This window comes from Macaca nemestrina, chromosome 18, assembly GCF_043159975.1.
Source record: "Macaca nemestrina isolate mMacNem1 chromosome 18, mMacNem.hap1, whole genome shotgun sequence".
Lineage (NCBI taxonomy): Eukaryota > Metazoa > Chordata > Mammalia > Primates > Cercopithecidae > Macaca > Macaca nemestrina.
This window is the reverse complement of record NC_092142.1, coordinates 20,952,461-20,966,795: the sequence shown is the minus strand read 5'-3', so window position 1 is coordinate 20,966,795 and position 14,335 is coordinate 20,952,461. Positions and strand designations below refer to the sequence as shown.

Here is a 14,335-nt window from a genome sequence, read left to right as displayed (position 1 = left end):
ATGGTGATTACAGTTCAACATGAGATTTGGAGGGGGAATATTCACACTCTAGCAGCCTGTGAGGAGGTGATAAAGCTTAAACGAGGTCATAAGGGTTGGGCCCTAATCACACAGAGCTCATGCCCTTTTAGGAAGCAGAAGAGACAGCAGAGCTCTCTTGCTGTCTCCCCACTTGCATCCAGGAGAAAGGTCATGTGAGGACACAGTGAGAAAGCTGTTGTCTACAAGCCAGAAACCAAACTGGCCAGCGCCTTGATCTTGGAATTCCCAGCCTCCAGAACTGTGAGAAATAATTGTTTTTGTTTTGTTTTTTTGAGACAGGGTCTCACTCTGTTGCCCAGGCTGAAGTGCAGTGGTATGATCATGGCTCACTGCATGTGCCACCACACCCAGTTAATTAAAACAATTTCTTTTGTAGAGGCGAGGTTTACCTATGTTGCTCAGGCTGGTCTTGAACTCCTAGGCTCAAGTGATCCTCCCATCTTGGCCTCCCAAAGTGCTGGGATTACAGGCATGAGCCACTGTGCCCAGCAATTTTTGTAGTTTAAACCACCCAGTCTATAGCATTTGGTTTTGGCAGCCCAAGAAGATTAATACATTATGTAACAGAAAAAAATATATACAACTTATCAACTGATGAGTGGATAAACAAAGGCTGTATACCCAACAAATGGAATATTATGTAGTAATAAGAAGGAATGAAGTACTGATACATGCTTCAACACAGATAAATCTTGAAAAAGTTATGCTAAAGAAGCAGATACAAAACCCCACAAATTGTATACTCCCAGTTATATAAAATCTCCAGAATAGGCAAATCTATAGGGACAAAAAGTATAGTGGTTGCTAGGATCGGGGAGGACTGCTAACTGGTACGGGATTTCTTTCTGGGGTGATGGAAATGTTCTGGAATTACACAGCGGTGATAATTGCACAACATTATGACTACTATAGTAAAACCCACTAGGGCCAGGTGTAGTGGCTCATGTCTGTAATCAAAAGACTTTGGGAAGCCAAGGCAGGAGGATAGCTTGAGGCTAGGAGTTCAAAACCAGCCTGGGCAACATAGCAAGACTCAGTCAATACAAAAAACTTTTAAAAACTGGCTGGGTGTGGAGGCAAGTACGTGTAGTCCCAGCTGCTTGGGAGGCTGAGGCAAGAGGATTGCTAGAGCATAGGAGTTCCAGGCTGCAGTGAGCTATGACTGTGCCACTGCACGTCAGCCTGAGTGACACAGTGAGATTTTATCTCAAAGAGAAAAAAGGGCCAGGCGCAGTGGCTCACGCCTGTAGTCCCAGCACTTTGGGACACTGAGGCGGGTGGATCACGAGGTTAGGAGATCGAGACCATCCTGGCTAACAGTGAAACCATGTCTCCACTAAATATATAAAAAAATAGCCAGGCGTGGTGGTGGGCACCTGCAGTCCCAGCTACTCGGAAGGCTGAGGCAGGAGAATGGCATGAATCCAGGGGCGGAGCTTGCAGTGAGCCAAGATGACACAGCTGCACTCCAGCCTGGGTGACAGAGTGACACTCCGTCTCAAAAAAAAAAAAAAAAAAAAAGAAAGAAAGAAAAGGAAAGGAGGCCAGGCATGATGGCTCACACCTATAATCCCAGCACTTTGGGAGGCCGAGGCGGGCAGATCACCTGAGATCAAGAGTTCAAGACCAGCCTAGCCAACATGGGGAAACCCCATCTCTACTAAAAATAGAAAAATTAGCTGGGTGTGTGCCTGTAGTCCCAGCTATGCAGGAGGTTGAGGCATGAGAATCACCTCAACGTGGGAGGCGAAGGTTGCAGTGAGCACAGATGGCCCACTGCACTCCAGCCTGGGCTACAAGAGTGAAACTCTGGGCCAGGCATGGTGGCTGACGCCTGTAATCCAGCACTTGAGAGGCTGAGGTGGGTGGATCACTTGAGGCCAGGAGTTGCAGACCAGCCTGGCCAACATGGCAAAACCCCGTCTCTACTAAAAATACAAAAATTTGCTGTGCATGGTGGCACACCTGTAATCCCAGCTACTCAGGAGGCTGAGGCAGGAGAATCGCTGGAACTCGGGAGGTGGAGGCTGCAGCGAGCCGAGATCGCGCCATTGTACTCCAGCCTGGGCAATAGAGCCAGACTCCATTTCAAAAAAAAAGGAAAGGAAAGGAAAAATCTCCCTATAAACTATAAACTTTAAGATGGCAAATTTTGTTATGAAAATCTCAATTCAATTTTTAAAATTGCAACCTCCCCCAACAAAGCCCTAATATATAACCATTAAAATAACAATGTTCGTCTTCACACTAGCTCCATAAATTCCCCTCCCTGGAGGAAGAGATTCAGCCTATCATCTTGTCATAACCCCCAGTGAAACGGAAATTATGTCCCTCCCAGCCTGGCCCTGTCGCAGCCCAGGGGCAGGTCTGCCGGGCCCCACCTGATCTCTGCGGGTCCTTCTCCAGCCCATAGCCTCCTGTGAACAGCATTTCGGCCTCCCTGGCCAGCATCGTGTACCGGGGCTCGTCCTGCATTCCGTCGTACTCACCACCCTCATCACAGTCCGTCATCTCCAGGGCAGTTTTGTACCAGTGCAGGGCCTCCAGCCAGTCTCGGCACCTTGCCAGGAGATACAGAGGGAAAGGGGGAGGTTACCAAGGCAACAGGGCAGAGGGAGGAGGGCCTTCCAGCAGGAGGGGTGAGTCAGGGATCCCAGCAGGGCCACGACCTATGGTTCACAACCTATCTTGCCCAAGCCCAATACATCTATGAAGCACCTTCATATTGTGATATTCATTCATCCATTCATTCACTCACTCATTCATTCATTCATTTTTGAGACAGAGTCTCGTTCTGTCACCCAGCTGGAGTGCAGTGGTGCAATCTCGGCCCACTGCAGCCTCTGCCTCTCAAGTTCAAGTGATTCTCCTGTCTCAGCCTCCTGAGTAGTTGGGAGTACAGGTGCATGCCACTACGCTCAGCTAATTTTTTTGTATTTTTAGTAAAGACGGCATTTCACCATGTTGGCCAGGCTGGTCTCGAACTCCTACCCTTGAGTGATCCACCCGCCTCAGCCTCCCAAAGTGCTGGGATTACAGACATGAGCCACCGTGCTCGGCCAATATTTATTAAGAGAGTAGTTGACCAGCCCAGGAAACAAAGAGAGAGACCCAAAACAAAAAAACAGTGACTATAGTAAAAAAAAAATGTAATCGTATATTTTAAAATAACTAAGAGTATAAATAGTTTATACCACAATGAATAAATGCTTGAGGTGATGGATATCCCATTTACCCTGATGTGATTGTTACACATTTCACGCCCATATCAAAAGAGCTCATGTAACCCATATACACACTTACTATGTACCCACAAAAATTAAAAAATACAATAAACACACAAAAAATTAGCTGGGGTTGGTGATGGACACCTGTAGCCCCAGCTATTCCGGAGGCTGAGGTGGGAGGATTGTTTGAGCCCAGGAGTTAGAGGCTGCAGTGAGCTATGATCATGCCACTGCACTCCAGCCTGGGCAATAGAGTATGACCCTGTGTTTTAATTAAAAAAAAAAAAAAAAAAAAAAAAAAAAAGAGCAGTCAAGTTACTTTCCTTAATTAAATCAGTATATTACAACAATTTTCCAACAGATGAAAGTAAAGGGAAGCTTAGCTAGGACACCCCTTGAGGAAGGGGCCCATTTTTATAGTTGGCACGGAGGCAGCCATGAGCTAGCATTAGCAATGGCTGAGTGCCCTAGCTAAGCTGTCCTCTGACTTGTAGAGAAGTGGATTGGGGGCGGGGTCCTCTGCAGAGGCAGCTAGAGCCATCTGCAATAACGGCAATCACCGTATGCTCTGCTGTGCCGGCCAGCTGTGATTTGCCTCCAGCACAATGCAGAACTCACCCCAGAATAGCTGAGTCTCCTCTTCCAGCTCTGCCCCTCGACCCTCAACTCCTCCTACTGCAGCCCATGTATGGCCAAACCAGCCAGGGCACACATAGGTTCCAGCCAAACCCACACACCACAGAATACACAGCAAACAGGGCGGAGGGTTCTTTTTCTTTGGATGTAATCTGTTTGAGTAATTATTTATAGTACATCAGGAAAGAGCAAATACAGTGACACAGATAAGGCCTGTGGGTCTCGTGAAACATTCCAGAAGCAATAGGTCTGATGACTTGCTGTCCCTGCCTTGCTGCCATGGTGCCCTCTGAGGCCCTGTCTGACAGGCGCTGCCCTCCAGGACGGGCTCCTGTTCGTCTGCCTTTGCACCAGGCTCACCAGCTGCCATCCATTCCCCAAACATACCCGCTCCTGCCTGCTGTGTGGCCTTTGCACCCACTGTTCCCTCACCTTGGAAGATTTCTCCTCCAACTCTTTCTGCACCTGACTCCTTGCTCTGGTTGGAACGTGTGTCCCCTCCAAAACCCATGTTGAGATTTGCTTGCCATTGTGAGGTATTAGGAGGTAGGATCTTTGAGAGGTGATTGGGCTTTGACGGTTTCGCCCTCATGAGCAGATTTCTGCCATTATGAGGAAAGTGGATTTATTCTAAAAGGGCAGGTTCAGCCCTCTTTCGCTCTCTCTTTTGTCTTTTCTTGAAATAGGGTTTCACTGCATTGCCCAGGCAGGAGTGCAGTGACACAATCGTAGCTCACTGCAGCCTCAAAGTCCTGGGCTCCAGCAATTCTCCCATTTTAACCTCCTGAGTAGCTGGGATGACAGTGGCATGTCACCATGCCTGGCTAGTTTTAAAAATTTTTTGTAGAGACACACTCTTATCAGGTTGCCCAGGCTGATCCTGAACTCCTGGACTCAAATGATTCTCCTGCCTCAGCCTCCCAAAATGCTGGGATTACAGGCATAAGCCACTGTGCTTGGCTTGCTCTCCCTCCCTTTCCTTTCCTTCTGCCATGTGATGACACAGCAAGAAGGCCCTTGCAAGATGCCGGCATATTGATATTAGACTTCCCAGGCTCCAGAACTAAGAGCCAGCAAATTTCTGTTCATGAGAAATTCCCCAGCCTCAGGTATGCTGTTACCAGCACAGAACAGGCTAAGACACTCAGCATCCCTCCAGTCTCAGCTCACATATCACCTCTTTAGAGATTCTGTCCCCAAACACTGTTTCTTACTACAACCACCAAAATCTCTAATTCTCCTTATTCATTTGTTTATCATGGTGTCCCCTGACTAGAATGTAAGCCCCATGAAAGCAGGAGACCCTTGTCTGTTTTGCTGTATTTGTCTGCTGCATTCCCAAGGTCTGGCAAACAGCATAGGCTCAATGAATGTCTGGTAAATGAAAAAATGCAAACAAGTGGCTGGCTGGCATGGTTCTCAGGAAACAACCTGGACTTTATTTTATCTTATTAAAAAATGGCCAGATATGGTGGCTCATGCCTGTGATCCCAGCACTTTGGGAGGCCTAGGTTGGAGGATCTCTTGAGCCCATGAGTTTGAGACCAGCCTGGGCAACATGGCAAAACCCCAGCTCTACAAAAAATACAAGTTAGTTGGGTATGGTGGTGCATGCCTGTGGTCCTAGCTACTCGAGAGGCTAAGGCGGGAGGATAGCCTGAGCCTGAGAGGTTGAGACTGCAGTGACCTATGATTACACCATTGCACTCTAGCCTGGGTGACAGAGCAAGACTGTGTCTCAAATAAATAGATAAATAAATAAAAGTTAAATTTAAAAAATGAACCATTCAAAAATTATTGGTGACATGCTCAACAAACTTTTTATTTATTTATTTATTTTTTTAAGACAGAGTTTCATGCTTGTTGCCCAGGCTGGAGTGGAATGATGTGATCTTGGCTCACTGCACCCTCCGCCTCTTGTGTTAAAGTGGTTCTCCTCCTTCAACCTCCCAAGTAGCTGAAGTAGCTGGGATTACAGGCGCCTGCCACCACCCCAGCTAATTTTGTATTTTTAGTAGAGACAGGGTTTCAGAATGTTGTTCAGGCTGGTCTCAATCTCTTGACCTTGTGATCCACCCGCCCCAGCCTCCCAAAGTGTTAGGATTACAGGCGTGAGCCACCATGCTGGGCTGGATTTTAACACTGACTAGGAGACACTAGACTAGATTATTTCTCCCCTTTCTGCTCTGACCTTCCCTGGTCTTAAAGGGCAAAGCAAAATTGGCCTGAAAACATTAAATGGGAAAGGCCTAATCGCTGAGCCCCGCCCACCCCAACCCGATGCTATCCATTGGTGAGCGCACCCATCCTTCCTTGGCGTTTCCAGCATCTACTCCTTCCCCTACTGGATGGTAACTTCTGGGGCCTGAATCCCTTAAACACAAATTTGGGCCTGCACAGAGCCCTGCCTTACCCATAGCTGGCCCTTAATTAAGGTTCTTTGCATGGGAGGGGTTGGAACTTCTTTGAATAAGGAAGAAGAATAAGGAAATGACTAGAGCAGAAGCAATAAAGAAATATTTTTGATAGATTTAACTAGATAAATATTAAAAACCAGTGTGGCCCCAAACCCAGTAAACAATGGTCATTATGTGGCATCTGTGCCCTCCCTCTATCTATGGAAGACGTATTTGGAAAAAAAAAAAAAAAAAAGTCTTTTAAAGTGAAATGTGGCCAGGTACAGCGGCTCACACTTGTAATACCAGCACTTTGGGAGGCTGAGGTAGGAGGATTGCTTGAGGCCAGGAGTTTGAGACCAGCCTGGGCATCATAGCAAGCCCTTGTCTGTACAAAAAATTACAAAAATTAGCCAGGTATGGTGGCACATGCCTATGGTCCCAGCTACTCAGGAGGCTTAAGCAGGAGGATCACTTGAGCCCAGAAGGTCAAAGCTGCAGTTAGCTATGATCACACCACTGCACTCCAGCCTGGGTAACAGAGAGACCCTGTCTCAAAAATAGATAAATACATAGATAAAAAATAGGCCAGGCATGGTGGCTCACATCTGTAATCCCAGCACTTTGGGAGGCCGAGGCAGGTGGGATTACCCGAGTTCAGGAGTTTGAGACCAGCCTAGCCAACATGGTGAAACCCTGTCTCTATTAAAAATACAAAAATTAGCTGGGTATCATGGTACACATCTGTAGTCCCAGCTACTGGGGAGGCTGAGGCAGGAGAATCGCTTGAACCTGGGAGGTGGAGGTTGCAGTGAGCTGAGATCATGCCATTGCACTCCAGCCTGGGAGACAGAGAAAGACCCTGTCTCAAAAATAAAATAAAAAGGCTGGGAGCGGTGGCTCAGGTCTGTAATCCCAGCACTATGGGAGGCAGAGGCAGGTAGACCGCCTGAGGTCAGGAGTTCAAGACCAGCCTGGCCAATATGGTGAAATCCTGTCTCTTTTTAAAATATAAAAATTAGCTGGGTATGGTGGCAGGCACCTATAATATCAGCTACTTGGGAGGCTGAGGCAGGAGAATCACTTGAACCCGGGAGGTGGAGGTTGCAGTGAGGTGAGATTGCACCAGTGCATTCAAGCCTGTTCGACAGAGTGAGAGTCTGTCTCAGAAATAATAATAATACTAAAATAAAAATAAAAAATAAAGAGAAAAGTATACCAAAGGGTTAATAGCCTTAATATGTAAATAATTTTTAAAAATCAATAAAAACCTATCACCTCAAATAGAAATAAAAGGTAGACAAAGGCCAGGAAGAGAAAGCACAGATGCAAATACTCAGTGCCCAGTTCCAGGCTCCGCCCCATGCATGATGCGCTTCCCCAGTGCACTCAATGGGCACCATATGTATACACTGACATTTGACCTAATACAATCATGTCAGTCTTTTTTGTTTACCTGCCTTCCATGCCAGTAGACAGTACATCGGAGGAGGGGTGAGAAGATGTAAGTTGGCTCTGCCACTTGTTAAATATTTGACCATGGGCAAGCCCCTTTACATCTCAGAACTAGTTTAGTCACCCATAAAATAGAGCCAAAATACCTGCCCTAGTCAGGCGTGGTGGCTCACACCTGTAATCCCATTGGGAGGCTGAGGACAGAAGTTTGCTTGAGCCCACGAGTTCGAGACCAGTCTGAACAACATAATGAGACCCCATCTCCACAAAAAATTTAAAAATGTAGGTGGGTGTGGTGGTACATGCCTGTAGTCCCAGCTACTCAGGAGGCTGAGGTGGGAGGACCACATGAGCCCAGGAGGTAGAGGTTGCAGTGAGTTATGATGGCGCCACTGTCCTCCAGCCTGGGTGACAGAGCGAGATCCTATTTCTAAAATATAATAATAAGTAGGAAAAATCAATTAAAATCACCCATAATCCTAACTAGGGATACCTACTCTGACCTGGATGCTGCATATTCTTTCAGATTTTTTTCTCAGGCAAATCATTACCTATACTGGCTACAGTGGCTGCCCCATATCACATGACTTTTATCTTTTTTTTTTTTTTTTTTTTTGAGAGGGAGTCTTGCTCTGTCGCCCAGGCTGGAGTGCAGTGACGCGATCTTGGCTCACTGCAACCTCTGCCTCCTGGGTTCAAGCGATTCTCCTGCCTCGGCCTCCTGAGTAGCTGGGATTACAGGTGTGTGCCACCACGCCGGCTAATTTTTTTTTTTTTTGTATTTTTAGTAGATATGGGGTTTCACCATGTTGGTCAGGCTGGTCTTGAACTCCTGACCTCGTGATCCACCCACCTTGGCCTCCCAAAGTGCTAGGATTACAGGCATGAGCCACCACGCCCGGCCCTAATTTTTGTATTTTCAGTAGAGACAGGGTTTCGCCATGTTGGCAAGGCTGGTCTTGAACTCCTGACCTGAAGTGATCTGCCCGCCTTGGCCTCCCAAAGTACTGGGGTTACAGGCATGAGCCACCGTGCCCGGCCATACCATGTGCTTTATGTGCCAAGCACTGCGAGGGTTATAGTCATCATCTCATTTACCCTTCATGGGACAACCCCAGGATACAGGTGCTATAATTACTCCCAGTTTGCAATATGAAGAAACTGAGGCCAGGGAGGTAAAATAAGTTGCCCATGGTTGCTGGACTGGTCATGGAGCAGCCAAGACTGGAACCCAGGCCTGTGCTGATACCTAGGGCAAGCGCCCAGCTGCAGCCCACATTCCCACCAGCTCCTCCTGGGTGACAGCTGCAGTACCTGTCTGGGCTGAGGTTCTGGCCAGTGTCAAAAGCTCGCGCCATCAGGATCATGGACTGCCTGTCGCCAGCTTCTGCGGCCTTCAGTAAATAATCAAATCCTTTGGTTTTGTTCTCTTCTGTCTCCTATTGATACAAACCAAAGAGGGAGAAAGAAGAGTGAATGAGCTTCACACTCGAGGGCTGCCAAGATCTCACTACTCAATCTTCACCCTGTTTTTTGAGAGCTCTGGGCTGGGAGGCTATAGAAGTGAGGTAGGAGGGGGCACTTGACTCCAGAGGCTTGGCTCAGACACTGAAACAAATCAAGGACAAGCTAAAACAGGGATGGGGGTGGGGAAAGAGCTTTTCATAAGACATGCCCACCAGTGCGCCATGTCAGTTTACCATTGTCAAGGCAACACTTCAGAGTTACTGCCCGTTTCCATGGCCATGGCCCCACAACCTAGAAGGTACTACCCTTTCCCTAGACATTTCTTCATAAACCGCCTCTTAATATGCATGCAATTAAAAGTAGGTATAAATCTGATGGCAGAACTGCCCTAAGCTGCTAATCTCAGCACACGGCCTGTGGGGCAGCCCCGCTCTGCAGAAGCAGTCATAGAGCTGTACCACTGCCTAAGCTATAACACTGCCACTTTGATAAAGCTGTTTTCTTCTACATTTGGCTCACCCTTGAATTCTTTTCTGGGTGAGGCAAAAAACCCTCCTGGGCCAAGCTCCAATTTGGGGCCTGCCTGCCCTGCATCAGAAGTACACATCAGAAGTACACATCAGAGCCGGGCTGCGTGGCTCATGCCTGTAATCCCAGCACTTTGAGAGGTTGAGGCGGGTAGATCATCCGAGGTCAGCAGTTCGAGACCAGCCTGGCCAACATGGTGAAACCCTGTCTCTATTAAAAATACAAAAATTAGCCAGGCGTGCTGATGCATGCCTGTAATTTCAGCTACTCAGGAGGCTGAGGCACGAGAATTGCTTGAATCTGGGAGGCAGAGGTTGCAGTGAACCGAGATCGAGCCACTGCACTGCACTGCAGACTGGATGACAGAGAACTCCATCTTAAAATTAAAAAAAAAATGGCCGGGCGCGGTGGCTCAAGCCTGTAATCCCAGCACTTTGGGAGGCCGAGACGGGCGGATCACAAGGTCAGGAGATCGAGACCATCCTGGCTAACACGGTGAAACCCCGTCTCTACTAAAAATACAAAAAACTAGCCGGGAGAGGTGGCGGGCGCCTGTAGTCCCAGCTACTCGGGAGGCTGAGGCAGGAGAATGGCGTAAACCCAGGAGGCGGAGCTTGCAGTGAGCTGAGATCCGGCCACTGCACTCCAGCCCGGGCGACAGAGCGAGACTCCGTCTCAAAAAAAAAAAATAAAGGCCGGGCGCGGTGGCTCAAGCCTGTAATCCCAGCACTTTGGGAGGCCGAAACGGGCGGATCACGAGGTCAGGAGATCGAGACCATCCTGGCTAACACCGTGAAACCTCGTCTCTACTAAAAAATACAAAAAACTAGCCGGGCGAGGTGGCGGGCGCCTGTAGTCCCAGCTACTCGGGAGGCTGAGGCAGGAGAATGGCGTAAACCTGGGAGGCGGAGCTTGCAGTGAGCTGAGATCCGGCCACTGCACTCCAGCCCGGGCGACAGAGCGAGACTCCGTCTCAAAAAAAAATAAAAAATAAAAAATAAAAATAAAATAAAATAAAATAAAATAAAAGAAGTACACATCCGTAGTTTTTAGTATATTCACAGAACTGTATGACCATCAGTCAATTTCAGAATACTTTCACCAATCCAAAAAGAAATCTCACACTGCTTAACTGTCAATCTCCCTCTACCCCTACTCTCCTCATCCTGCTCAGCACTAGGCATCTATTAGTCTACTTTCTGTCTCTATGGATTGCCTATTCTGGATCTGGACATTTCATAATAATAGAATCGTACAATATGTGGTCCTTTGCAACTCTTTTCACTTAGCACAGTGCTTTTACAGTCCATCTGTGTTGTAGCGCGTATCAATATTTCATTCCTTTTTATGATCAAATAATAGTCCATTGTATGGATGTATCACACTTCATTTATCCATTCATCTACTGACAGACAGTTGAGTTGTTTTCCATTTTTTGGCTATTACGAATAATGGTGCTATGAAGATTTGTGTACAAGTTTTTGTGTGAAAGTGTGTTTTTATTCTTTTGGGTTTATAGCTGTGAGTGAAACTGCTGGATCACATATAACTTACCCGGTAAAAAGTAGGCAATGCTGCAAATCAGGGTTTGATTTACTATTTTTTTGATTGTAAGAAAGGGGTAGAAAACATGAACACTACAGATGAAACTGACAAGTGGGTCATGCCTGTAGCTATTCTATTGTGATGAGTGCAGGAAATTGAAGAAATATCCTTCCAGTATTTAAAACTACCGTCTGTTTCAGGAAGGAGGTCGTTCACATCAGAGGCAAATGAAGTTCCAGTTCTAACATAGGTCTTTGTTAATTTCACTTTCATCTCATTTATGTCAGAACTACGCTTCTCCATCAATTGCAACCATAGGTTGGCTATGGGTACAAGAGTTTGCAAAAATCAGTGCAAGTATTGGATGAGAGTTGATGATATGAAATTTACTTTTCATTGTTATTTGTAAGCCATATACCACATATTATTTTTTCTTGTTTTTTTCTGTTTTGTTTTGTTTTTGTTTTTTTGAGACAGGGTCTTGATTTTTGCCCAGGCTGGAGTGCAGTAGCTCCATCATGGCTCATGGAAGCCTCAAACTCTTGTGGTGTATGGTTTTTATCCTCCCGCCTCACTCTCCCAAGTAGCTGGGACTACAGGCAGGTGCCACCACACCAGGCTAATTTGTTTTTTGGGGGTGGCCTGAGATGCCACCGACCTCGGTTTGTAGGGATGGAGTTTTGCTACATTGCCCAGACTGGTCTGAAATTCCTGGACTCAAGCAATCCTCCTGCCTTAGCCTCCCAAAGTGCTGGGGTTACAGGTGTGAACCACCATGCCCAGCCTACCTATTCTTTAAATTAGCAAATTTTAATATATTTACATATATATGTGCACACATTTCCTTCCCACCCCCAAGAGCCAATTGTTAAATGTTCCCCAGCACACCACTGGCTGAATGAGCACAGAGATTAGAGAGAAAGGCCGGGAGTGGTGGCTCACATCTGTAATTCCAGCACTTTGAGAGGCCGAGGTGGGCAGATCACCTGAGGTCAGTAGTTCGAGACCAGCTTGGCCACATGGTGAAATCCCATCTCTACTAAAAATACAAAAATTAGCCAGGCATGGTGGCACACATCTGTAATCCCAGCTACTTGGGTGGCTAAGGCAGGAGAATTGCTTGAACCTGGGAGGCAGAGGCTGCAGTGAGCCAAGATCGTGTCACTGCACTCCAGCCTGGGTGACAGAGCGAGACTCTGTCTCAAAAAAAATAAATAAATAAATAAGAGAGAGAGAGAGATTATAGAGAGAGACAAAAAAGTGAAAAATCCTCTCTTCCAACCAAACCTCCTCCTCACCATCTAAAACATGAAACAAAAACTGCTGTAGGCGACCCCCTGCCCACATGTCAAATGATGTAATCTGACTAAACCATAAGAAATTGCCAATATTCTACATTTATGACCTTCCAAAATAGCAGTTTCATGAGGTTCCACTCATTATGCATGAGGTCAGTCACTACAGCCATTTTTGTGATATCAAAAGAATACAGCCGACTCAAGTGTCCATCAATAGCACACAGGTATGCCTCACACATATAATAGAACATTACACAGCTGTCAAAAAGAATCAGGGAGCTGGCTGGGCATGGTGGCTTACACCTGTAATCCCAGCACTTTGGGAGGCTGAGGAAGGCAGATCACTTGAGGTCAAAAATTTGAGACCAGCCTGGCCAACATGGCGAAACCCCATGTCCACTAAAAATACAAAAATTAGGCCAGGCGTGGTGGCTCCTGCCTGTAATCCCAGCACTTTGCGAGGCAGAGGTGGGTGGATCACATGAGGTCAGAAGTTCGAAACCAGCCTAGCCAACATGGTAAAACCCCACCTCAACTAAAAAAAAATACAAAATTCAGCCAGGCGTGGTGGCAGGCACCAGTAATCCCAGCTACTTAGGGAGCCAAGGCAGGAGAATCACTTGAACCCGGGAAGCAGAGGTTGCAATGAGCCGAGATCGCGCTATCACACTCCAGCCTGGGGGACAAGAGCGAGACTTCACGTCAAAAAAAAACACAAAAAACCCGGATGTGGTGGTGGGCACCTATAATCCCAGCTACTTGGGAGGTTTAGGCAGGAGAATTGCTTGAACCTGGGTGGTGGAGGTTGCAGTTAGCTGAGATTGTACCACTGCACTCCAGCCTGGGTGACAGAGCCAGATTCTGTCTCAAATTAAACAAACAAACAAACAAAAAGGATCAGAAAGCTATCTCTATACCACTGAGGTAAAATGTCCACAGGACACTGTCAAGTGAAAAACACTAGGTTCAGGAACGTGTGTGTAGGATGCTAACTTTGGAGGAAAAAGCAGGGTGAAAATAGGAGCCCATTTCATATTTGCATATGGAAACTGTGTACTGGGCTGAACAATATCCTCCCAATACTCATGTCCAAGCAGAATGTGATCTGATTTGGAAATAGGGTCCTTGAAGATATAATTAGTTACACTGGCTGGGCACTGTGGCTCATTCCTGTAACAGCACTTTGGGAGGCCGAGGCAGGTGAATCACCCGAGGCCAAGAGTTCGAGGCCAGCCTGGCCAACATGGTGAAACCCCATTTCCACTAAAAATACAAAAATTAGCCAGGTGTGGTGGCAGGTGCCTGTATTCCCAGCTACTCGGGAGACTGAGGCAGGAGAATTGCTTGAACCTGAGAAGTGGAGGTTGCAGTGAGCAGAGATCCCACCAGTGCACTCCAGCCTGAGTGACAGAGCGAGTCTCCATCTCAAAAAAGAAAAAAAAAAATTAGTTATATTAAGATGAGGTCACGCAGGATGTTAGGTAGCCCCTAAATCCTATATACTGTTGTCTTTATAAGAGCAGAAGAAACAGGGAGACAGGAACACAAGGGGAAGATGGAGACAGAGATTTCAGTGATCCAAGCCAAGGAATGCTGAAGATTGCCAGCAACCCCCAGAAGCCAGAAGAAACAAGGAAGGATTCTCCCCTCAAGCCTTCAGAGGAAGGCATGGCTCTATTGACACCTTGATTTCTGGACTTCTAGCTTCCAAAACTGTGAGAGAACAAATTTCTGTTATTAT

At 46.9% G+C, this 14,335-nt stretch overlaps 1 protein-coding gene across 3 annotated transcripts in view; it reads right to left on the bottom strand.

Annotated features, from left to right (window-relative positions):
* The window catches only part of LOC105485054 (eukaryotic elongation factor 2 kinase), an 89,547-nt gene that overhangs the window by 6,396 nt on the left and 68,816 nt on the right, over nt 1-14,335 (bottom strand). For 2 of the 3 annotated variants that reach the window (XM_071084229.1, XM_071084228.1), the window contains 2 exons: nt 9,071-9,195; nt 2,424-2,602 (listed from right to left, as the gene is read on the bottom strand). In XM_071084229.1, the coding sequence (XP_070940330.1) occupies nt 2,424-2,602; nt 9,071-9,195 (304 nt within the window). The remainder of the gene's footprint in view (nt 1-2,423; nt 2,603-9,070; nt 9,196-14,335) is intronic. The other variant, XR_011616343.1, reaches the window with a different exon arrangement.